The 27,211-nt window shown below is 43.1% G+C and overlaps 1 protein-coding gene across 1 annotated transcript; it reads right to left on the bottom strand.

Moving 5' to 3' along the window:
* Nucleotides 1-300: 300 nt before the first annotated feature.
* On the bottom strand, nucleotides 301-22,671 carry LOC129854255 (aquaporin-9-like). The gene is made up of 6 exons (XM_055921077.1): nucleotides 22,381-22,671; nucleotides 20,911-21,037; nucleotides 12,776-12,913; nucleotides 12,449-12,567; nucleotides 7,442-7,659; nucleotides 301-1,931 (listed from the first exon to the last, which is right to left on the bottom strand). The coding sequence occupies exons 1-6, from the start codon at nucleotides 22,495-22,497 to the stop codon at nucleotides 1,769-1,771; spliced, it is 882 nt and encodes a 293-aa protein (XP_055777052.1). The 5' UTR covers nucleotides 22,498-22,671; the 3' UTR covers nucleotides 301-1,768.
* Nucleotides 22,672-27,211: the final 4,540 nt, after the last annotated feature.

Raw genomic sequence — 27,211 nt, 5'->3', positions numbered from 1 at the left:
TGTAAAATCTACATTACAGTTGTATAAATTACAAAATTATCTTCACAAAGAAGTAACTTTTATCAAATAGCATCTGAGAAAAATTGTGTGAGTAAAAGTGCCTTTTATCTTTTTTTAAGCCAAGTGAAGCAACAAAAAAACATTGTACTCCTCCAAAGGTTGAATCTCAGGAGAATCAAGCTAGCATCATGTCGTCATCTGAAGTACATGTAGCAATTTTTTTAAACAAAAAACTAACTACAATAAGAAACTACAGCAACTAAACCACTAAGTAACAAAGGTGTAAAATAATAGAGAAAATCATTTCTAAAGAGCTTTATTTTTCCCTACGAATTATATCTGGTTCAGTAGTAAGCCACATACAGGTTATAAAATGCTATGTGTTTCATTGGTGAGGGCTCTTCTGGGAATAGGGAACTAGTGTTCCTCTGCCCACCCATGGCTAAATAACATCACTAGGATGGAAGGACTTGGTTAATTGGAGTGTTTTTGTCTGAGTTGAAGGGCTCTATTCTTGGAAGTTGTATTGCTGTTATTGTCCAGTTCACTATTGGTCATAGTGTAGGAGTTCCTCAGTGGTTAAATCCTAGTCGCATCATTGGAGGAATAACGTAATGATTACGATAAACAAACAGTTTTTATACATTCCCATATGGCCATTGGCCAGTGGGGTAAACTATCTCTCATTGGACTCTTCATACAGTATATTGTTTATTAAAACATGTCCATGTTAGGTACTTTAGATAGTAGGCTTCCCTACTCATGCTAGGTACTGTAGATACTAGGCTTCCCTACTCATGCTAGGTACTGTAGATACTAGGCTTCCCTACTCATGCTTCCATGAAAATGTGTGCACATGACAGCAGGAACGTTATATAAGAGGAAATAAAAGTCAGATAAAAAATAATTTAGAAGTGATCCCGTGTCACGATACACAGTTCTGTGCTCAACGAGAGAGAGAGTACAAACAGAACGGTGCGAGGCTCATTTCACACACATTAAGGCTGTTTTTTCTGCACTCTAAAAAATAATAGCTAGGAAACAAGACTATGAGCATTTCAAAGCACAAATACATAGATGTGTGTTCGCTATAGCACACATGCAGTGATGAGGCTGTGAGTCGCAGCAGGCAGAGGGATTCACACAACTGTAACAAATAGATGGATGAAGTGAAGCAGAAGAAGGAAGACACTCCAGAGAGCATACCATTAAACTAGCTCAATGACAAAAAATATACACTTCCTTCCTTCCATCACAGAAACTGTTCCTGGCTATTTTCTATGTGGTTAATAACATTTACCATCACCACTGCCTGAAAGATAGAAAATAATGAGATGGTTTCAAACTTGGCAAATTCCTCTTGCAATGAAAAATAGCCCTATACAAGAGATGCAATATAAATGATTAAAAATCACTGTACTCAGGAACTATCCTCAGAGTAGAATGGACAGTCTGAACACCTGATGATGATGTCATGGGCTAGTAAACATGCCTGAGATCTCAGCTTGTGATTGTGAATTTAACATTACATACGTGTTTGCGTTTTTTATGTTTTGGCTCAATTGGCATTCTTTCAGCGGACCTGTCCATGAGAGTGCAGAGACTGAGACCTGACCTCAGGTCCCTTAGACAGAGGAAATGACTCTAGTGCAAGCAGAGAAGGTTGTGTCAAGTGTGGCCTCATTGAGGTGAATGTTTAGCCTGTTGAGGGTTAAAGGGGTAGGAAGCTGCCAAGCCTCAGTACCATTGGGGCTCATGGCCTCTTTGTCTAACTCAGGGTGACCATCTCATATTTGTCCTTGACGTTGTTCTCCCCCTGTTTCTCAGGCTCGGCATGGTGCAGCTCAATGAACAGGAAGTAAACGGCGGCCCCCACCACTCCTCCCACCATGGGCCCCGCTACTGGGATCCACCACCAGCAGCCTCCAGCACTGCACAGACAAGAGGAGATATATATACAGGGGTTCAGGAGTTTACATTTGACTTTGTAGTGAGTAAGTTAAAATAAACATTTAATACCAAATACACTGGGTCTACAAAACATTAGGAACACCTGCTCTTTCCATGACATAGACTGACTAGGTGAATCCAGGTGAAAGCTATGATCCCTTATAATGTCACTTGTTAAATCCACTTCAATCAGTGTAGATGAAGGAGAAGAGACAGGTTAAAGAAGGATTTTTCCGGGAGGTCCATGGGGCGACGCACAATTGGCCTAGCGTCGTCCGGGTTAGGGAGGGTTTGGCTGGTAGGGATATCCTTGTCTCATCGCGCACTAGCGACTCCTGTGGCGGGCCGGGCGCAGTGCACGCTGACCAGGTCGCTAGGTGTACGGTGTTTCCTCCGACACATTGGTGCGGCTGGCTTCCGGGTTGGATGCTAGCTGTGTTAAGAAGCAGTGCTGCTTGGTTGGGTTGTGTTTCGGAGGACGCATGGCTCTCGACCTTCGCCTCTCCCGAGTCCGTACGGGAGTTGTAGCGATGAGACAAGACAGTAACTACTAACAATTGGATACCACGAAATTGGGGAGAAAAAGGGGGTAAAAAAATAGGGAATAAAATAAGGATTTTTAAACCTTGAGAAAACAGGGTTTGTGTATGTGTGCCATTCAGAGGGTGAATGGGCAAGACAAAATATTTAAGTGTCTTTGAACGGGGTATGGTAGTAGGTGCCAGGTGCACCAGTTTGAGTGTGTCAAGAACTGCAACGCTGCTGGGTTTTCATGCTCAACAGTTTCCCATGTGTATCAAGAATGGTCCACCACCCAAAGGACATCCAACCAAGTTAACACAACTGTGGGAAGCATTGTAGTCAACATGGGCAAGCATCCCTGTGGAACGCTTTCGACACCTTGTAGAGTCCATGCCCCGGCGAGGGGGTACAACTCAATAATGTTTTGTACACTATCTACAGTGTAAATAGTGGTCACCCGCGTTAAAGAGACAGTGTAGTCAAAAACATGATTTACCAGTTTTTTTTAATGATATCTCCACACTATGAGGTTGAAATTGTGAAAATTATTATTTGCATTTTTACAGTTTAGTCATTTAGCAGACGCTCTTATCCAGAGCGACTTACAGTAGAGTGCATACATTTTATTACATTTTACATACTGAGACAAGGATATCCCTACCGGCCAAACCCTCCCTAACCCGGACGACGCTATGCCAATTGTGCGTTGCCCCACGGACCTCCCGGTTGCGGCCGGCTGCCACAGAGCCTGGGCGCGAACCCAGAGACTCTGGTGGCGCAGCTAGCACTGCGATGCAGTGCCCTAGACCACAGCGCCACCCGGGAGGATATAATGCCCTTTAAGAGTAAGAGCTTATTGAAAAAATGCTTGGAGTTTCAGCCTGTTCAGGTGGGATGAAGTTTTTGGCCGCCAGCATTAAATCATAATCTGATCTAATTATTCGTACCAATGACCAGTTGTCTTGTACTTGCATATGTCTCCTCCTAATTTGAAGGGGTAAGCAGGGAGGATCCTATCCGCCAATCAGGGATGTGTATGAAAATATATTTACATTTGTATCAACACGCCCACACAATCAGACAGCATAATCGATAGCAAAAGGAGGCTCAGGGTAATAAATTATAAAAAATATATTTGCTGTTATTTTCATGAAATAAACACACAGTCATTTATTAGACATACAGTGATGATTTAAAACTAAATTGAAAAAGACTGCATGGGGCTTTAAAGCAACCCAGGAACGTGACATGGTCTTGGGTATGCTACTGTACATTACACAGGAGGTTGGTGGCACCTTAATTGGGGAGAATGGGCTTGTGGTAATGGCTGGAGTGGAATCAGTGGAATGGTATCAAATGCATCAAACATGGACCATTCCATTTGCTCTGTTCCAGCCCTTATTATGAGCCGTCCTCCCCTCAGCAGCCTCCACTGGTACATTGGGAGCAGATTCCACTACTACCTTTTGTTTATTTATACAGTAAGACTCCCTGGATAGGCTCCCTCTAATCTCCACCTCTCACTACTCTACTCTCTCTCTTAATCTACCTGCTAGTCTATTGATCCAACTATACATAAAGTTGATCTGTTCCCACTCCCCACCAATCCGTTTCTATAAATGCCTAATTCTAATTGTGCTTTACAAATTTGCTAGTTATCTTAATAGCGGGTAATAGTCAAACTCTAATCTAAACAGCTCTCTGCTACTGTAGCCTATGTAGTACATGTCCTGATTCTGTCCTGAACTGAGCGCTTGATCACCTCAGGGCAACTCCCTGATAGAGATTAGCCTCCCTCTGCTAGAACTGACTGGTTGGATCCTGTGGGCGAAAGGGACTGAATTACCAGCATTAACGTGACAAGGCCCAGGTAGGAAAATAGACAGTGTCTGAACAGGCTGTGTTTAGCTGCTAAACTACCAGGGGATGGATGCAGACTACAGGACTGGTGGATTAGGGTGTGTAATCTATGGGCAGAGCCAGGTTGACTAACCATATCCCATGATTAGGCCTGATGACGGACAGACACACTGGGTCACACGATGTGGTCTCATGGACATGGCACCCTGCCAGCTCTTCCTACTGTACCTACTGATGTCAAAGGGAAGTGCCACTGTACCTGGTCCTATTGCTTTCAGTTTCCTTACAGAGATTCAGTGGATGTAATGTATGGTGGATGAAATATACACTTGAAATCCTACTATCACCCTTAGACATCTCTATCTTAACATTGTGATTACAGCTGTGTGTGCTGCTAAAATATCTGAGATATAAGGGATGTATTTAAACCTATATTTCAAACGGACAGATTACGTCAAATTTGACAGTATGATGTAAATCTCAGGGCCGCAGGTTTATGTGCGCATTAGAGAGAACTAATCTTAAATGTATACGTATATAGATAATCTCATATAGACATAGGATCTTAATTTGAGTCAGCTTGCTACAGAAGGAAAGGAATCCTGCAGCAACAGGAAATTATAATTCATGGACATTTTTGTAGGGGTTCATACATGTTTCGAAATATGGGCGTAATACAGTCTTTAATCTCAAAGTGGAAATTACAAACTTTAGAAACCTTTTTAAACTTCAAATACACTACAAGTTTTAAATGTCCTGCATTGCAGGAGAGTTCTCCTACAACAGGGTGATCAAATGAAAGATTCTACATCTGTATGCGAAACATCTGGTAAGATGTAGTGTGAACACGGTATAAAGTAGAGGGTCAAATACTGTATGTCAACGTTTCCCACCCCAGTAGGGTACCCCCAGCCATTGCACACAATTGTTCTATTCCAGCTCCAGCACTCCTGAGTCAGCTTGTGATTTAACCAACCAGCCCCTTGAATCAGGTGTACTGTGCTAGTGCTAGAATAGAACAAATATGTGCAAACATGGGCTCCCCAAAGTGCAGGTTGGGAAACTGTTGACTGTGGCCATTAGATCAGACAGCGCCATCTACTGAAGAGAAGTCTATAGTGCACTGGCAGCGAGGTCCCTCATGTTTTTATTTTAAATTTTAAAAAAATGTAACCTTTATTTAACCAGGTAGGCCAATTGAGAACAAGTTCTCATTTACAACTGCGACCTGGCCAAGATAAAGCAAAGCAGTGCGACAAAAACAACAACACATAGTTACTCATAAACAAACGTACAGTCAATAACACAAAAGAAAAATATATGTACAGTGTGTGCAAATGTAGAAGAGTAGGGAGATAAGGCAATAAATAGGCCATGAAGGCGAAATAATTACAATTTAGCATTAACACTGAAGTGATAAATGTGCAGATGATCATGTGCAAGTAGAGATACTGGGGTGCAAAAGAGCAAGAGGATAAGTAACAATATGGGGATGAGGTAGTTGGGTGTGCTATTTACAGATTGGCTGTGTACAGGTACAGTAAGCTGCTCTGACAGCTGATGCTTAAAGTTAGAGAAGGAGATATACGATTTTTACAATTTGTTCCAGTCATTGGCAGCAGAGAACTGGAAGGAAAGGCGGCCAAAGGAAGTGTTGGCTTTTGGGGTGACCAGTGAAATATACCTGCTGGAGCTCGTGCTATGGGTGGGTGTTGCTATGGTGACCAGTGAGCTGAGATAAGGAAGGGCTTTACCTAGCATAGACTTATAGATGACCTGGAGCCAGTGGGTTTGGCGACGAATATGTAGTGAGGGCCAGCCAACAAGAGCATACAGGTGACAGTGGTGGGTAGTATATGGGGATTTGGTGACAAAACGGATGGCACTGTGATAGACTACATCCAGTTTGCTGAGTAGAGTGTTGGAGGCTATTTTGTAAATGACATCGCCAAAGTCAAGGATCGGTAGGATAGTCAGTTTTACGAGTGTATGTTTGGCAGCATGAGTGAAGGAGGCTTTGTTGCGAAATAGGAAGCCGATTCTAGATTTAATTTTGGATTGGAAATGTTTAATGTGAGTCTGGAAGGAGAGTTTACAGTCTAACCAGACAATTACAATATATGGACAACTACAAATACCTAAGTCAGAACCGTCCAGAGTAGTGATGCTAGTCGGGTGGGAGGGTGCGGGCAGCAATCGGTTGAAGAGCATGCACTTAGTTTTACTTGCATTTAAAAGCTGTTGGAGGCCTCGGAAGTACCAGGGACCCAAAGTACCAGGGACAGCTTTGAGGAGTGACGGCAGAGAGAGGGAGTCTGCCTCTGCCAGTTTTACACACAATGGTGCCATTTTTCTGTTATATGGAATATTTATGTGCGGAGAAAGAATCTTACTCTGCCCACTCACATCTCCATATCCTTCACGTTTATCTTACGGAACTCTTCTTTAGCCCAGCTCTCATTGTTAAATAACTGCTTGCTTCCCCCAGATTTCTCTGGGTACTATGGAAGTTTGCATGGCAAAGTACAGACATTGTAACTAATGACATTTTTCTGTTATACGAAGCATGGAATATTTATGTGCAGAGAAATAATCTTACTCTGCCCGCTCACATCTCCAAGCCTTTTTGAAAATGCAGGAGATACAAGAGGTTGCTAAAATATTGATTAAGATTGTCAGAAGAGCAGAGATAGAGCGATAGAGCTGCATACTCCTGCTCTTCCTGAAGGAGAGAAGGAGGCCAGGCCACTGGTATTCACTTCCATGTTTCTCACACGGTGTGCCTAACTCCCAGCCACTGCTGGGGAGGAGGACTGAAAAGCAGAATAATGTGCCTGCATCTCCGCTTGGCACGCCCAGATCAGAGAGGGGCTTTCCTGTCACACACACACATACTCTGTTTCTGCGTCTTTATGAATCTTTCAATGTTCTACTGTAAAGTGAGCATGGGCTGTTTGATTTTTTTGGAGAAGAAAGCACATTTTCAATTTCAAAGGGTTTCAGGGCAAAAGGCATCTAACAATGTTTGTGAAATTCTACTGTGCTTATGGAGGCCATCCAGCTCTCATTTGTGGGTCTTTTCTCTAGTATAAGCATTGTTGGAAATTACCGGAACACCTCCATGCCCCATCCGGCCACAGCAGTGAAGAGCCTTGGGCCCAGGTCTCTGGCAGGGTTGATGGGATAGCCACAGTTGAGTCCCATGGACACTCCGATGGCCATGATGATCAGGCCAATGCACAGTGGCTCCATCCCTTTAGGAGCTCCAATGTTCTTCCCATCAATAATGGCCAGAATGCACAGGATCAAGGCAGCTGTTCCTATCACCTGGAGACAAGGCATCAACCATGAGTTTGAGATAGCAATGATCAAAACAGATAATTGACAGACATACAGATATAAGATCTTAATTTGAACCAGTTTGCTACAGCAGGAAAATAATCCTGCAACATCAGGAAATGTGAATTATTATGTAGATTATAATTAAAGGGATAGTTTGCCAGTAGTTTGCCCAAATGACAAAATTACATATTGGTTTACTCAACCTGTAAGCAGTCTATGAACAAGGTATGACAGCAGTCCATGCATTGGTTTAGATTCTCTGGCAGTGGCTGGCATTGTTTCCAAATGCTAACAGCCTTTTTCAACAATGAATACACTGCAAATTTGCATTTCCTGCAGTGCAGAACAATTCACAGCAACAAAAGAGTGATCAAATTAAAATCCTACATCTGTATTCAGTATATTCATCATCACTACAAAATGAACAATCTGTAGCTACTGCTCATGCTGTCACTGTAATGCCTCCACCAATATTGAAAAGACAGCCTCTCATAATAGCATAACAGTGGTATTCCTTGTAGCTTTTTATGTAATGGTAGATGATAATAGGAGTTGGATACCAGACAGTGACAGGGGGAGAATGGCTTGTTGTTATGGTCTGGGTTTTATAATGACTGTCTGTGGCCAGCAGGACTAATTTGCTGTGATGACCTGTGGCCTTCACTTCTTTTGCCTAAGCCTATAATGGGGCTTCCCCTTTCCCCTGGATGAAGGATAGATGAGGCAGCTTTGAAGTCTTTTGAACAGTATCCAAATGGTTATATATTAGGAGCAAACCATATTTTGGGCTAAAAATACTCAATTATTGCATTTATTCCTGTTCATAGAAGGGAAAACAACTGCTTGAATGTTTGCTTCTATTAGCCAGTTAATTGTTAACTGCCTTGTTCAGGGGCAGAACGACAGATTTTTACAGTGTCAGCTCGGGATTCAATATAGCAACCTTTCGGTTACTGGCCCAATGCTCTAACCACTAGGCTAACACACACACACTGTCACGATCGTCGTATGGTGGAAGAGAGGAGGACCAAAGCGCAGCGTGGTTAGAATACATTCTTCTATTTATTGAAGACGAAAAACGAAGAACACTATACAAACTAATCAAAACAATAAACGACAAACGTGAAGCTATATAAACAATGTGCTAACATGCAACATAGACATACAGAATCACCCACCAACCAAGGACCAAGCAGCGTGGTATCGGGCAGTAGCGATTGCAGGACTCCTGGACCTGGGAGGAGATTCTGGATGGGAAAGGACCCTGGTCACAGGCTGGGGAATATCGTCGTCCCAAAGCAGAGCTGGAGGCAGCGATATGAGGAGGCAGCACGGCAGCGCGACAGGTACGAGAGGCAACCCCAAATTATTTGGGGCGGGGGGGGGGGGAACAGGAGGAGTGTGGCTAAGCCAGGTAGCAGACCTGAGCTCACTCCTCGTGCTTATTATAAGCAGCGCGTTACTGGTCAGGCACCGTGTTATGCTGTTAAGCGCACGGTGTCGCCAATACGTGCCCATAGCCCGGTGCGCTATAGGGCAGCCCCCCGAAAGTGTCATGCGAGTGTGGGCATCCAGCCAGGGCGTATTGTGCCTGCTCAGCGTGTCTGGTCTCCGGTACGCAGTTTCGGTCCAGGTTATCCTGCGCCGGCTCTGTGTGCTGTGTCTCCGGGCGCTGGGAGGGTGCAGTGTGTCCTATGCCTGCGCTCCGCTCGTGCCGGGCAAATGTGGAAGTGGAGCCTAAGGGAGAGGTGCGTGTAGTAGGCATGTAGTAGTAGCAGATCTCCAGTGCTCACCCACAGCCCGGTTCAACCTGTGCCTGCACTCTGGAGGGTCCGGGCTAGAGTAGTATTCCAGCCTGGGGGAGTGGTGCCAAGGCTGCGCACCAGAGCTCCAGTGCTCCCCCACAGCCCGGTCCTTCAGGTGCCTCCTCCTAACACCAAGCCTCCTGTAGGTCTCCCCCCTCTCTCCGTCTCCTCCCTACAGGTGTGCCCGTCTGCCCAGCGCCGCCTGCACTGCCCGTCTGCCCAGCGCCGTCTGCGCCGCCCGTCTGTCCTGAGCCGCTAGAGCCGTCCGTCAGTCAGGAGCCGCCAGAGCCATCCGTCAGTCAGGAGCCGCCAGAGCCGCCCGCCAGTCAGGAGCTGCCAGAGCCGCCCGCCAGTCCGGAGCCACCCGCCAGTCCGGAGCCGCCCGCCAGTCCGGAGCCGCCCGCCAGTCCGGAGCCGCCCCTCAGTCCGGAGCCGCCCCTCAGTCCGGAGCCGCCCCTCAGTGCCTTCAATTCAAAACCAAACCTGCATGTGCACACTCAGCTCTTGGGTATTCAACACAGATGGTTGTTTTTGCTCAGTCAGTATTGCTCACAATATATGTTTTAGAGCAACAGCTGTTCCGGACGACTGTGTGATCACGCTCTCCGTTGCCCGATTTGAGTAAGAACTTTAAAACAGGTTAACATTCACAAGGATTGGGCCTCCCGGGTGGCGCAGTGGTCTAGGGCACTGCATCGCAGTGCTAACTGCGCCACCAGAGTCTCTGGGTTCGCGCCCAGGCTCTGTCGCAGCCGGCTGCGACCGGGAGGTCCGTGGGGCGACGCACAATTGGCATAGCGTCGTCCGGGGTAGGGAGGGTTTGGCCGGTAGGGATATCCTTGTCTCATCGCGCTCCAGCGACTCCTGTGGCGGGCCGGGCGCAGTGCGCGCCAACCAAGGGGGCCAGGTACACGGTGTTTCCTCCGACACATTGGTGCGGCTGGCTTCCGGGTTGGAGGCGCGCTGTGTTAAGAAGCAGTACGGCTGGTTGGGTTGTGCTTCGGAGGACGCATGGCTTTCGACCTTCGTCTCTCCCGAGCCCGTACGGGAGTTGTAGCGATGAGACAAGGTAGTAATTACTAGCGATTGGATACCACGAAAATTGGGGAGAAAATGGGATAAAAATTTAAAAAATAAATAAAAATAAAAATAAAAAAACATTCACAAGGATTACCAGGATGCCTACTCAGAGCATGCGCTGACCAGCTGGCAAGTGTCTTCACTGACATATTCAACCTCTCCCTGACACAGTCTGTAATACCTACATGTTTCAAGCAGCCCACCATAGTCCCTGTGTCCAAGAATGCCAAGGTAACCTGTCTAAAGGACTATCACCCCGTACCCCGTGTCGCATCTGTAGCCATGAAATGCTTTGAAAGGCTGGTCATGGCTCACATCAACAACATCATCCCAGACACCCTTGACTCACTCCAATTCGCATACCGCCCCAACAGATCCACAGATGATGCAATCTCTATTGCTCTCCACACTGCCCTCTCCCACCTGGACAAGAGGAACATCTATGTGAGAATGGTGTTCAATGTCTACAGCTCAGCATTCAACACCATAGTGCCCTCAAGCTCATTACTAAGCTAAGGACCAACTGGATCCTGGACTTCCAGACGGTTGACACCAGGTGGTAAGGGTAGGCAACAACACATCCTCCACGCTGACCCTCAACACGAGGTTCAGAGACCTGGCAGTGTGGTGCCAGGACAACAAACTCTGCTTCAACGTCAGCAAGACTAAGGAGCAAATCATGAACTACAGGAAACAGAGGGCCGAGCATGCTCCCATTCACATCGACGGGGCTGTAGTGGAGTGAGTCGAGACCTTTAAGTTAATCAGTGTCCATATCACTAAGGATCTATCATGGTCCACACACACCAACACTCCTCTCCTCTTCCCCTTCAGGAGGCTGAAAAGATTTGGCATGGGCCCTCAGATAGAGAGTATCTTGAATGGCTGCATCACCTCTTGGTATGGCAACTGCTTTGCATCAAACCACAAGGCGTTACAGCGGGTAGTGCGTGCGGCCCAGTACATCACTAGGGCCGAGCTCCCTGCCATCCAGGACCTCTATAGCAGACGGTGTCAGAAGAAGGCCCTGAAAAATGTAAAAAACGCCAAACACCCAAGTCATAGACTGTTCTCTCTGCTACTGCATGGCAAGCGGTACCGATGCACCAAGTCTGGAACCAACAGGACCCTGAACAGTTTCTACCCCCAAGCCATAAGACTGCTAAATAGTTAGTTAAACAGTTAACCAAATAGCTACCCAGACGATCTGCATTGACCCTTTTTGCACTAACCTTTTTGACTCATGACATCTGCTGCTGCTACTGTTTATTATTTATATCTTGTTGCTTAGTCACTTTTTTCCTAGCTATATGTACATATCTACCTCAATTACCTCATACCCATCGACTCGGTACTGGTACCCCATCTATATAGCCAAGTTATCGTTACTCATTGTGTATTTATTATTACTTTTATTATGTGTTATTACTTTTCTATTATTTCTCTATTTTCTCTCTCTCTGCATTGTTGGGAAGGCTTAGTTACTTACATGCACATGACTGATCTAAATGCATTCGGGGGACCGAGAGGCGCAGTGCTCTAAGGCGTAACTACAGACCTGGGTTCAATCCCGGGATGTATCACAACCGGCCGTGATCGGGAGTCCCATAGGGCGGTGCACAATTGACCCAGCGTCGTCCAATTTAGGGTTAGTTTGGCCGGGGTAGGCCGTCATTGTAAATAAAAATGTGTTTTTAACTGACTTGCCTGGTTAAATCAAATAAAAAATGTGCACATTCACTTATATTCATACTATTACACATGTACTGGCATGTTCTAGCTCAGGGACTTCAAACATAATTCAGGGTGTGTGCCTGTGCGGCTCATATCATTCAGTAACAAAGAGTATTAGGATATGGTTAGATAACCATTGATGGTGCATCTCTCACCTGGTCTACGAATCCTCCAAGGACTGAGATGTGCTTGGCAGGGTAGGATGCCCATATATTAGCTGTGGCATTGACGCCAGTAACTTGCATAACTCCTCCTGTGTGTTCCATTAAGGCATCTATGGAAAAGAGAATAGTAGAATTAGCCATTGAGTTTTCCCAATAATGTTAGTGTTAATAATAACCTATAATGTTCCCACTCCAATACTGATCAATACCTTTCCATTCAAATATCACACTGGCTAAATGCTATGAATATGGGTTCCATTTAATGAGGATGATGATGATTATGATGATGGTGATGGACATGATGACAGTAACACCTACCATAATACAACCCATAGACAGCACAAGATCCAGCGAAGGCACCCAGGAACTGTGCTGCCACGTAGACAGGGAACTTCTTTATAGGCAGCTTGCCCAGGACCACCATGGCCAGGGAGACTGCTGGGTTCACATGAGCCCCTGGAACAAAGGTCAAAACTGGAATTGAAAACAAGGTTCAAGCTTATGTAGAAAGTCTGAGACACATTCATTTGTAACCACTATCCTTATCTAGTGGATTCAGTCATAGACACAATTACGGCACAACACTAGGCGGGCCCAAAGTGGAGACTGAGGCTCTGGGTGACCTCCGCGGGGCAACACTGCTGGGGGTTTCAGAGTGCCCCAAACACTAATCCCCAGCCCTGTTCACTAACTGTGGCCACAACAGCCGGCTAAAACATCCGATCGGAATTGGGTCTGACAATCTGTCTAAATCTGCTTAAGACTCGCGCAAACCGCATGTCGTTGGAATGACCCGGCCATGACACACCTCCGCTAACAAGGGTGCTGGTTTACTCTGCCTGTAAATCAGCATCGCCGACATATGAGTGAAAAGGAGCGGGAGGAAACAGAAGTGTGTTGTGTTCAACTGTTAGAGGCTGGCTAGGAAGGCTGGAAAGCAGAGTGCCCCGCCCCCCTCCACACTAGAGACCCCGTAAAGCTCATTAGTCCAATACCTGTGATCATCATCAGAGATGTCACCTAACAGTGTGAAGGCTTCTCATCCACACATGGGCCCCAGGGTTGAATGGCCCAATCATGCAGTAAAGATTCATATACTGTAGCACACTCCAACAACAATAGCACACATACTGTAGTACTGCTCTACTGCAGCTATATACCGTCTCCATCATTACCCACTGAACCAGGATCTAGATCCTCTGTGTCAGAGTGATCAGCTAGTCTGTAATGAAGCAAAGAGGGTTGGAGACGAGATTCTTGTTCTACAGTTCCATTCTTCCTCAGTTCCATTATTCCTCCATACCTGTATGCTCTCGTTGGCTGGCCCTCGCTTCATATTCATCGCCAAACCCACTGGCTTCAGGTCATCTAGAAGTCTTTGCTAGGTAAAGCCCCGCCTTATCTCAGCTCACTGGTCACCTTAGCTGCACCCACCCATAGCACACGCGCCAGCAGGTATATTTCACTGGTCACCCCCAAAGCCAATTCTTCCTTTGGCCGCCTTTCCTTCCAGTTCTCTGCTGCCAATGACTGGGACGAACTGCAAAAAACATTGAAGCTGGAGACTCATACCTCCCTCACTAACTTTAAGCATCACCTGTCAGAGCAGCTTACAGATTATTGCACCTGTACACAGCCCCTCTGTAAATAGCCCACCCAACTACCTCATCCCCATATTGTTTGTTTTTTTGCTCCTTTGCACGCCAGTATCTCTACTTGCACATTCGTCTTCTGCACATCTATCACTCTGTCACGATCGTCAAAGGGAGAGAGAGAGGACCAAGGCGCAGCGCGTGAAAAATACATCTTCTTTTTATTATAAGAAGGAAAAATGAAACAAAACAACAAACAGACGACCGTGAAGCTATATGTACAGATAGTGCTGACACAAACACTACACATAGACAATTCCCCACAAACAGCTAAAGCCTATGGTTGCCTTAAATATGGCTCCCAATCAGAGACAACAATAACCAGCTGTCTCTAATTGAGACCCAATTCAGGCAACCATAGACTTTCCTAGATACCTACACTCAACCATAGACACAGCTAGACTACTATACTAAACATAAACCCAACTACTCTAATAAACCCCCTAAACCTTACAACCACCCTAGACACTACAAAAACACATACATTCCCCATGTCACACCCTGACCTAACTAAAATAATTAAGAAAACAAAGAATACTAAGGCCAGGGCGTGACACACTCCTGTCACGGCCATCAAAGGAAGTGGACCAAAGCGCAGCGTGGTGAGCGTACATTATCCTTTTATTATAGAAAATGACGCCAACAAAATAACAAACGAAGAAAACAACCGTGAAGCTCACGAGGGCTAAGTGCCTCAAACACAAGTCAACTTCCCACACAGAAAGGAGGGAAAAGGGCTACCTAAGTATGGTTCCCAATCAGAGACAACGATAGACAGCTGTCCCTGATTGAGAACCATACCCAGCCAAAACATAGAAACACAAAATCATAGAAAACAAAACATAGAATGCCCACCCCAAATCACACCCTGACCAAACCAAATAGAGATATAAAAAGGCTCTCTAAGGTCAGGGCGCGACAACTCCAGTGTTTAATTGCTCAATTGTAATTATTTTGGCACGATGGCTTATTTACTGCCTGCCTTACCTCCCTAATCTTCCTTCATTTGCACACACTGTATATAGACTTTTGTATTGTGTTATTGACTGTACGTTTGTTTATTCCATGTGTAACTCTGTGTTGTTGTTTGTGTCAGACTACTTTGCTTTATCTTGGCCAGGTCGCAGTTGTAAATGAGAACTTGTTCTCAACTGGCCTACCTGGTTAAATAAAGGTTAAATTAAAAAAATATATATATATTTGTTGCTCAAGGAAGCTCCTCCAAACATGGCATAAATGTTGGCTTCCCAACACTCTGGTCTGATCTGCTGTAGCTGTAAACCAGGCATTGAGGATGAGGGGTGGTCCTGGGTTGAGTTTTAGAGATACAGCACAAAGGCTAAGCTCACACTCTGCCAACATTGGATTTTCTCAGATGAAAGCACATTGAGTATGTCTCATATAACACTCATATTAGCTCATATGCTACAGTGTTCATATTATCCTGGGGGTGGGCATTAAAAGCTCTAATCACGTCGTTGCTCTTTTATGTCCCAATTGTGATGGAAATTACCACGGAAATTTCAAATTACAACTCATCATCCCCCATTACGTAAAGCCTCGCTTGATTGATGATTAAAAACCGCTCTCCACCTTGCTCAGCAAGCTCACCTAAGGCAGTGTGACATTTAAAAGTGATTCCCCCTAATGTTATCCCTCTGTGTCATTGTTGCTGCCGAAGCGAGAGGGAGAGGGCTCTCCTCGCTTTAATCTCTATGGAATGTACCCAATAAAGTCCTCCTGGACATGAGGACACACAACTCCAGCCTTGTAAATCTAGCCGGCACACTTCATCCTCTGACACCAAGAAGCAGCCAGGTATTAGGAATGGGTAATCGAGCTATTACATATTTCTTCCATTTCCTCTGTGCCTCTCCCCCAGTTAGGGTAATACTAAATGGTACCCACGTTGAGTCCAGACTGCTATGGAATACTAACATGATGTTCTCTGTATCATTTTGCCATGTTGCTGAGTCTCTAGTGATGACCTAGGTCTCCACAGTCCATTTCTGTTACTGTATGTGGACTTTTCCCCAGGACACAAGTTAGGGTGAAGCACACAGGAGAGTGTTAGTGATCCATGACTGTACTCTTTACTTTCTCTCCTGTGATCTACAGTTGAAGTCGGAAGTTTACATACACAGGTTGGAGTCATTAAAACTCGTTTTTCAACCACTCCACAAATTTCTTGTTAACAAACTATAGTTTTGGCAAGTCGGTTAGGACATCTACTTTGTGAATGACACCAGTAATTCTTCCAACAATTGTTTACAGACAGATTATTTCACTTATAATTCACTGTATCACAATTCCAGTGGGTCAGAAGTTTACACTGTGGCGTTCTGCATTAGCATCGAACAGCCCCCGTGATATGCAACTTTTCAGGGAAGTTAGGAACAAATATACACAGGCAGTTAGGAAAGCTAAGGCTAGCTTTTTCAAGCAGAAATTTGCATCCTGTAGCACAAACTCAAAAAAGTTCTGGGACACTGTAAAGTCCATGGAGAATAAGAGCACCTCCTCCCAGCTGCCCACTGCACTGGGAAACACTATTACCACCGATAAATCCACAATAATTGAGAATTTCAATAAGCATTTTTCTACGGCTGGCCATGCTTTCCACCTGGCTAACCCTACCCCAGTCAACAGCCCTGCGCTGCCCCTAGCAACTTGCCCAAACCTCCCCCACTTCTCCTTCACCCAAATCCATATAGCTGATGTTCTGAAACAGCTGCAAAATCTGGACCCCTACAAATCAGCCGGGCTAGACAATCTGGACCCTCTCTTTCTAAAATGATCTGCTGAAATTGTTGCAACCCCTATTACTAGCCTGTTCAACCTCTCTTTCGTATCGTCTGAGATTCCCAGAGATTGGAAAGCTGCCGCGGTCATCCCCCTCTTCAAAGGGGGAGACACTCTAGACCCAAACTGCTACAGACCTATATCTATCCTACCCTGTCTTTCTAAGGTCTTTGAAAGCCAAGTTAACAAACAGATTACAGACCATTTCGAATCTCACCGTACATTCTCTGCTATGCAATCTGGTTTCTGAGCTGATCATGGGTGCACCTCAGCCACGCTCAAGGTCCTAAACGATATCATAACCGCCATCAATAAGAGACATTACTGTGCAGCCGTATTCATCGACCTGGCCAAGGCTTCCGACTCGGTCAATCACAACATTCTTATTGGCAGACTCAACAGCCTTGGATTCTCAAATGATTGCCTCGCCTGGTTCACCAACTACTTTTCCGATAGAGTTCAGTATGTCAAATCGGAGGGTCTGTTGTCCAGACCTCTGGCAGGCTCTATGGGGGTGCCACAGGGTTCAATTCTCGGGCCGACTCTCTTCTCTGTATTCATTAATGATGTTGCTTTTGCTGCTGGTGATTATTTGATCCACCTCTACGCAGACGACACCATTCTGTATACATCTGGCCCTTCTTTAGACACTGTGTTAACTAACCTCCAGATGAGCTTCAATGCCATACAACTCTCCTTCCGTGTCCTCCAACTGCTCTTAAATGCAACTAAAACTAAATGCATGCTCTTCAACCGATCGCTGCCCGCACCTGCCCGCCCGTCCAGCATCACTACTTTGGACGGTTCTGACTTAGAATATGTGGACAACTACAAATACCTAAGTGTCTGGTTAGACTGTAAACTCTCCTTCCAGACTCACATTAAACATTTCCAATCCAAAATTAAATCTAGAATCGGCTTCCTATTTCGCAATAAAGCATCCTTCACTCATGCTGCCAAACATACCCTCGTAAAACTGACCATCCTACCGATCCTCAACTTCGGCAATGTCATTTACAAAATAGCTTCCAACACTCTACTCAACAAATTGGATGCAATCTATCACAGTGCCATCCGTTTTGTCACCAAAGCCCCATATACTACCCACCACTGTGACCCAAACCCACTGGCTCCAGGTCATCTACAAGTCTCTGCTAGGTAAAGCCCCACCTTATCTCAGCTCACTGGTCACCATAGCAGCACCCACCCGTATCACGTGCTCCAGCAGGTATATCTCACTGGTCACCCCCAAAGCCAATTCTTCCTTTGGACGCCTCTCCTTCCAGTTTTCTGCTGCCAATGACTGGAACAAACTGCAAAAATCTCTGAAGCTGGAGACTCTTACCTCCCTCACTAGCTTTAAGCACCAGCTGTCAGAGCAGCTCACAGATCACTGCACATGTACATAGCTCATCTGTAAATAGCCCATCCAGTCTACCTCATCCCCATACTGTATTTATTTATTTATCTTGCTCCTTTGCACCACAGTATCTCTACTTGCACATTCATCTTCTGCACATCCTACCATTCCAGTGTTTAATTGCTTTATTGTAATTACTTTGCCACCATGGCCTATTTATTGCCTTACCTCTCTTATCCTACCTCATTTGCACATGCTGTATATAGATTTTCTACTGTATTATTAATTTGTATGTTTGTTTATTCCATGTGTAACTCTGTGTTGTTGTATGTGTCGCACTGCTTTGCTTTATCTTGGCCAGGTCGCAGTTGCAAATGAGAACTTGTTCTCAACTAGCCTTCCAGGTTAAATAAAGGTGAAATAAAAAAATGTAAAATAAACATACACTAAGTTGACTGTGCCTTTAAACAGCTTGGAAAATTCCAGAAAATGATGTCATGCCTTTAGAAGCTTCTGATAGGCTAATTGACATAATTTGAGTCAATAGGAGGTGTACATGTGGATGTATTTCAAGGCCTACCTTCAAACGCAGTGCATCTTTGCTTGACATGGGAAAATAAAAAGAAATCAGCCAAGACCTCAGAAAAAAATTGTAGACGTCCACAAGTCTGGTTCATCCTTGGGAGCAATTTCCAAATGCCTGAAGGTACCACGTCCATCTGTCCAAGTAATAGTACGCAAGTATAAACACCATGGAACCACGCAGCCGTCATACCGCTCAGGAAGGAGACGCGTTCTGTCTCCTAGAGATGAACATACTTTGGTGCGAAAAGTGCAAATCAATCCCAGAACAACAGGAAAGGACCTTGTGAAGATGCTGTAGAAAACAGTTACAAAAGTATCTATATCCACAGTAAAACGAGTCCTATATCGACATAACCTGAAAGGCCACTCAGCAAGGAATAAGCCATTGCTCCTAAACCGCCATAAAACAGCCGGACTACGGTTTGCAATTGCACATGGTGACAAAGATCATACTTTTTGGAGAAATGTCCTCTGGTCTGATGAAACAAAAATAGAACTGTTTGGCCCTAATGACCATCTTTATGTTTGGAGGAAAAAGGGGGAGGCTTGCAAGCTGAAGAACACCATCCCAACCGTGAAGCACGGGGGTGGCAGCATCATGTTGTGGGGGTGCTTTGCTGCAGGAGGGACTGGTGCACTTCACAAAATAGATGGCATCATGAGGCAGGAAAATTATGTGGATATATTGATGCAACATCTCAAAACATCAGTTAGGAAGTTAAAGCTTGGTCGCAAATGCATCTTCCAAATGGACAATGACCCCAAGCATACTTCCAAAATGGCTTAAGGACAACAAAGTCAAGGTATTGGAGTGGCCATCAAAAAGCCCTGACCTCAATCCTATTGAACATTTGTGGGTAGAACTGAAAAAGCGTGTGCGAGCAAGGAGGCCTACAAACCTGACTCAGTTACACCAGCTCTGTCAGGAGGAATGGGCCAAAATTCACCCAACCTATTGTGGGAAGCTTGTGGAAGACTACCTGAAACATTTGACCCAAGTTAAAGAATTTAAAGGCAATGCTACCAAATACTAATTGAGTGTTTGTAACCTTGTGACCCACTGGGAATGTGATGAAAGAAATTAAAGCTGAAATATATCATTCTCTCTATTATTATTCTGACATTTGACATTCTTAAAATAAAATGGTGATCCTAACTGACCTAAGACAGCACATTTTTACTAGGATTAAATGTCAGGAATTGTGAAAAACCTTGTTTAAATGTATTTGGCTAAGGTGTATGTAAACTTCCGACTTCAATTGTACCTGACAACAGGGATGGACATCATCTCCCCCATTTTTCAAACAATGAACAGGTGAACATGTGGATGTGAGGACATCCATGGAGCCATAACACACAGTTACCCAGACATGTGGGAAGTACATGTTGTCCTTTAATAAGAGTTTAGTACCTGAGAGCAAAGAGAGCCAGACATCCATGGTCAAAGTTCATGGCAAAGTAAAGCCGTTTCATCAAAGACAAACAACCATTGGTGACCTTTGAGTCCTGCTCACATATTTTACACAAAACCCTTTTTAATATGAAGATCCTTTAATTGGTCAATTCCACAAAATTTGACTTCTGCTTTTAACCCCTCTGAGACACACATGAGCAGGTTTTTGGAGAGGTGCAGGGGGCTGCCACACTGGGCACCCAGGGAGCTGTTGTTGTGGGGGGTTAAGTGCCTTACTCAAGGGCAACGGTACACTCTTTAAAAGAAACGTGCTATCTAGAACCTTAAAGGGTTCTTCGGTTGTCCCCATAGGAGAACCCATTGAATAACTTGTTTTGGCCTTTGTACAGAGGGTATAATGACATAAAAGGATATATACAAAAGAGGACATAATGACATAAAAAAGGCCTGACCTATAAAGTGAGATGCTGACCAACTGAAAAGTCTCAACACTAAACACACTTGTTGTGTTGCAACTTCAATCATACTGCAAAATCAACTTTTTGGGGTGTTAGAAAACTGTATGCTGGCTATGTGCAGAGTGGACTGTAGAAATGGATGTTGTGAATCAAAAGTTATGTAAAGGAGGTATGGTATTCACCTGACACTCCCCCAGCCACGTAGACGGCCATCATCACCCCCAGAGTGAAGCCGATGTGGATGGTCAGGGGTTCTCCCAGAGCTCCCTTACTCAGCACTGTCTGGGCCACCGAGCCACATCCAAAGAGCTGGGACAGAGACAGAGACAAAAAACAAAAGCAAAAACATGTTGGCAGGAGGAAGAAAGAGTCGGTTTTTTTACATTTCTAATTATGCACAAAAGACTAGTCCTCTTGTTCTACAGCCTTCATTTCTAATTAGATGGCCTTTTAGATCAGTGCGTTCCCCCTGAACCCTGTAAGAAAAATGCCATAGAAGATGTCCCATTTGAAGCATGGGAAATTATCATTAATCCTTTCATTTTTTTTTATTAGAAGGACAAGTAAATCAAAACAAAAGTGTTGAAATAATGATTTTGTCCAAAAATAGCTGCTTCTGTTGTGAGGAGTGGATTAGTCCATTTATGTTGTGCCGTTGATCAGGATGACCACTGACTCACTGAGCCCACTGAGACTGAGCCTCAGTAAGCCCAGCCACTGAGCTGTGCCACTCAGACAGACAGGACAGGACGGGGAGGTGAACCTAGAGGGGACAGGTGGAAGGCAAAAGACAGGTCAGCTTATTAAGGACCCCTGTAGATTTCACCTCAGTAAACAGTGTTTCCCTCCAAGCTTGGTGATGATGGGGAAATGTGTGTGTTTTTACCGCAGTAATAATGCAGAGAGAAAGAATAAGGGGAAAATGAACAGTGAATTGGACCAGGTGGTCTATCTTATGCTAATGGTTTCTCTGTATTCAGGGTAATATAAATCTATTCTCATTCTATATAAAATCACTGAATTCATTGGCAAGAAGATTGCAATTGATAGGGGGTTATGCTTTAAAAATGTATTAAATATTGATGCTATCATATGATGATTTTCAGCCTTGTTCATCAAATAATTAAACTTTGCGGAAATATAATGGTGTGCAGTATGCTACATAAATTGGGTCTATTTATTCACAGATTAGATACATTCTAAAGAAACATGAATGTCAAATCCCTTTGATGATCATACATCATATGAAATGGTGCATGGTGCATGGTGCATGGTGCATGGTGAATGGTGCATGCCAGTAAAGGTTTATTGTATTTGATCATGTTTTTCTTTATGGCTGAAAACACCAAGCATCCCATTAATTCTCCCCCTCATATCCCCCACCTGTCAAACTTGCCATTACAACATTCTCTAGATGTCTTAATTGTCTCCCAAGGACTTTCTCATACCAGAATTATGGATGAGCACATCAAAGAGAAGCCACATTATCAGGATATATTAGTCAGCATCTAAACATGTCAAAACATGATATCCCTGTTGACAGATCAAGTCCCTTGAGAACAATTTTGACACCTTATTACCATATTGTTGCAGCTTTAAAGCAGGCTATTAAATGACAGTCAGGTGATGAGGGATAGTGTCCATGTACTTACTATTAATACGAATATCCCCAGAAATTCTGCCAGGAACTCTTTGATGATGTCCTTCCTCAGGGCACATTGCTCCTTCATTTTTCTTTTGCCCTCGAGTTCCATATTTCCCGCGGACATCTGATGTCTCAGTCTTGTCAGGACAGAGAGTTGATAAGTAGTGTCAGCGTGAGCTTGAGCATGGGCGTCTCTCCGGTAGTTTAGGACGTAATTCCTCCTCCCCTTAGTAGCCTACTACACGTGTATTTTGTACACTCGACAGACGTGACCTGTTAATCTTTTTTCTTCCTTGAAACTGTCCCCCATAACCACCGCTACCGCCAGGGGTGCACTGGTTGGATCTAAGTGCTTTATTGGTCAATAAGTGTTTGATTGGTCAATATTGACTCCAATGGTCAGCAGTTGACTGAATGTGGACAGTGCGCATTTATACGCGCGAATTGTAGACAGTGTGTGCTTTTACTCATAACTTGTCTATTTTCGATCAACAAAGTAATTCTTTCAAATTGTAATTATATGGTTGATAACACTGGGCACAAACTGGTTGAATCAACGTTTTAACGTAATTGTGGTGTGGAATCTATGTGGAAAATACATTGGATTTTTTAAAAAAAGTAAATAATCTAAACTGTTGTTTTGAGGGTGGAATTTCAACCACAGGATTTTGCAATCATTGTAACGGATTTTCAACATAGACAAACATTGTATTATATATGTTGAATTTGTACATTTGAAACAAAGTCAGATCTTCAAAGTTATAACCACTATTATAAACAAACTATAGGCTGAGCAGCACTTCCTACTGGAGAGTTGATCTATCTACAGCTATTCATTTCGTCTCCAACACTGGGTTTTAACCAAGCCCATTTTAGCGTTGATATTTGTCACTGACTACTAACAATGTGCTATTGTGAGAATGATTATTGAGCGATCTCTTAATAACTCAATTCACTGTTGCTATCGAAATCATTCCAAAGAGTAGGTTTCACAGAGTTAAACAGCTATTATTTCAATTCAACTCAGGGTTAAATTTAAAATAGACAATACACAATACATATAGGCCTACGGTTTCAAACTTTGGTTGATTTCAAATGTAATCTTCAAGTTAATATCAACATTTGAAGGAGATGTATCTTCTGCTTGGATAGTTCCATCTGTGCCACTGACTTAGTCTGGCTTTAATTTCAGTTTGTCTACAAATGAAGATATGTTGGATTCACGTCTCCATCTCAACCAAATGTTAAAGAATAGGACTAAATCAAATCAAACTTTATTTCAAGTGAATTTAAAGTTTGATTTGATTAGATTTAGTCAAATTCTTTAACTTAGATTTTTGGCTGAGATGGAGACGTGAATCCAACATATCTTCATTTGTAGACAAACTGATATTAAAGCCAGACTAAGTCAGTGGCACAGATGGAACTATCCAAGCAGAAGATACATCTCCTTCAAATGTTGATATCTGGTTGCGTTGACAACCAAACACAATTCAATATCACTTTTGAAATACAATGAATAAACAGTCTATTAACTTGTACACAAGTTAAAAAATGATATATTGGATTCACATCTCCAACTAAACCAAAAATAAAAGTTAAAGAAGGTGTTAAAGCCAGTGGCTCAGATGGAGCTATGCAAGCAGTAGATACATCTCCATTACATGTAGATTTTTGGTTGCATTGTCAACACAATTCAATATGACTTTTGTAGTACAGTAAATAGACTAATGTTAAGGCTGTCTTACATGCAAATGTAACATTCAACCTTAAAATGAGTAACACATCCATGGCCACATTTTGAGGTAACTATAACTATAAATGTCTTCTTATGTAATCATATAATGCTGCATAGGTGATCACAGGTCTGTGAAGATCTTCACAATTGCTGTAATACTCTGCACAATTTCTCGAACGTCATTGATCACTTGCACTATGTACTTTAATGTAATCTCAACTGCAATTCATCAAGGTAATTTGGTTCTGCTATTAGATGAAGCACAGTGATAACACATTAATCTCTTGTACAAACCAAAAATCAGACATTGTTTTTGCATTGGAATTTGGTGTTGATTTTAGATGGTTGAAAGCCTAATGATAACACATTGGAAATTCAACAATATTTTTTGCGGTCTTTTTGAGTGGGTAAATTGTAATCTCATGAATCAATGTCTAAACAAAATATTTCGCAATTATCCACGTTGAAATGACATGGTGTGCCCAGTGGGATGTTGAGCATAAAACTATGTGGATTTTGAGGGAATGCCATGGAATAGCAGTAGCCTAGCCTGTATGATAATGTCACTCACTTGGCTATACATATGTGTTGTTAACTATTCATGTCTTATCATATTGACCCATTTTAATTTCATGAATGCATTTGATGTTAATGACAATATTGTGTAGAGCCAACCACTGTCCTCTTCTGAGAGTGTTGGGTTAGGGTTAGGCACTTAACTCTAGGCACTTATCAACAAACTCTCACCGTCTCATGTCAAAATTAGACATTCATCCATGTTTCTCAAACATCACATTTTGAAGTTGTTCCAAATGTCTAAGTTCGAAGTGTTTAAGGTTAACTTTAGGCATTAACTCAGAATGTTTGTTAGGGTTAAGTTTAGGCATCAACTCCGAATTCTTAAGGTTAGGCACTAACTCCAAATGGTTAAAGTAACTGTAAAGGTTTGGGGTAGGCTTAAAAAATATATATCAAAACAACTCTCTATAGCTGGATTCGAACATGCAACCTTTGAAACCAGTCACAGATGCTTACGAAACCTGATTAAATGTAACATCGCTCACTGTTGCCCCTAGTGGCCGTTTTCCACGTCATCTCCCAACATCCTCAGATGGATGGATGTTGAATACTGACTTGAATCACGGGTGACATGTCTGCACTTATATCAGGGGTGACTGCCTGCACGTATACCTGATACCTTCCTTCAAACACCTGTAGAGCAATGCTATTCAGATAATTCAATAGCCATTTATTTCATAGGGAATATAAATCCCCTCGAGGCGTTTGACCTGTCAAACATTGGTATCATATTCTGATCAATCAAGTTGCCACCAAATTAAATGGTTACTAGGATCAGAGGGTGGCATGTTACTGTATTAGACCCAGTTCGAGTTGATGTTTTGTCCAACAGAGGGAGCTCAATGAACAGATAATGAGTGGAGTGGTAGCAGGGAAGTGACACTGTCTACATGTATGTCTTATCTTCTGCTCCCTGTAGTCTTTTAAAAGGAGAGGCGACAGGTAGAGGATGGGATGTTTTGGTTGCATTAATCAATGTCACTTTTTCGTCTTTGTCGTCTTTGATGTGAAACAGACACTTTAGGAGTGTCGCCCATGCTGTGAAAAAAGGGAGCTGTGGTGATGGAGAAAAAGCACCACTGCGGGGTATTTCCAAATTATACAACTCCGTCCACTTTTTTTTATTCTGTCAGCCGCTTCTTGGATTGTCAATATATTCAAGGCATGTGGAAAGCCATGTCACAGTAAGAATGTATCTTCTCCACTAGATAGATGTTCATCAATAAGTAGCCATTAGGTTGGAATAAATAAATAAAAAGTGGGATTAACCAATATGTTATTGCTAAAAAAAGCTATCAAGAACATTGTATTTTAAGAGAATGAAATTCTACATTTAGGCCTTGTGGATTTCCTAGTAGGCTTCCTTATTAAATAATTTCATGTAGCAGGTAGATGTATTATCAAAACATGGAATCACATGAGAGAGTTCAAATAAACTCACCCAACCAACATTATAAAGTATATACTTTATATTTTAGGACGTATGCCTAAATCTCCGTGATGAGAGATTACTCATGCTGGTATAAGAGCTTTGCTTCCAATCACTCGATTTATTGATACATTTAAAATGTTTTAAAAAGTTTGACCCAATAGCAATAATGCGATGTCAATCATTTTTGGTTGTATTAGTTAACTATTTTAGGCCAAAATTGTTATAGGCCTTTCTTGAGCTGTGAGCAATTGCCTAGTAGGCCTACCATCACTCCCGAGGTGTAAATATCCGTGTAATTCCTTTTATTTTTGAGACATTGCTTGAGCCGATTTAAATCGTTCAAATGTGTATTGGGAAGTTTGAAGTGAATGCTAACAGGGGATTATCACCACAGGAGAGATGCCTCTCATCAACAGACTAGGAAATAATAGTGATAGCTTTAAATCCACACTAAATAACATCTTAAGACCTTGTGGGGATGGTGTAACAGGCGAGTTGATGAAATATGTGGCAAACGGACCTTATTCAAAGAAATCACACTTAAATATGACAAGTGTAGCTAAAGAATAAATACATTATGTCATTCGGGTTTGTTCTAAGTAGTCCAGCATCAGGATTAATTCGTATGCTTCTTATCACCTTTAATGGAAATAAGGTCACTGATATTTCATTAATAGATTGAAGTGTTAGCTACACAATAATTATCCGGGTACTTAAAAATACTCTACATTTGCCTATTATAGACCCATATCTGGAGAGAAAAAAGTTCAGAATCTCTCTTTCACACAAGTTTCATATAAAGAAGGTTCGTTTACTTAAAGGTGCACGGTGGAGTCTTTACAGCTCAAGTCTGTGCATGTTGTTTTTATTAAATAGTCGTTTAAGGAATTGCTTTCACACTTGCCATTTACCAAGGTGTTTAATTATCTCGTAAATACCACAAGCACCACTTCTTCAATTATAACATCTTACTCTGGTCCCATTTTGTATTAGTGTATTCATTATAATATCTTAAATGTAAGTCAGTGTGTTTAAACTGGGTCTATCTATTCAATACAGATATCATGTCGATTTCAATGCGTTTCCTTT

The sequence above is a fragment of the Salvelinus fontinalis genome, chromosome 4, assembly GCF_029448725.1.
Source record: "Salvelinus fontinalis isolate EN_2023a chromosome 4, ASM2944872v1, whole genome shotgun sequence".
Classification (NCBI taxonomy): Eukaryota; Metazoa; Chordata; class Actinopteri; order Salmoniformes; family Salmonidae; genus Salvelinus; species Salvelinus fontinalis.
Note: the sequence above shows the minus strand (reverse complement) of the source record. Positions and strands in the feature narration are given on the sequence as shown.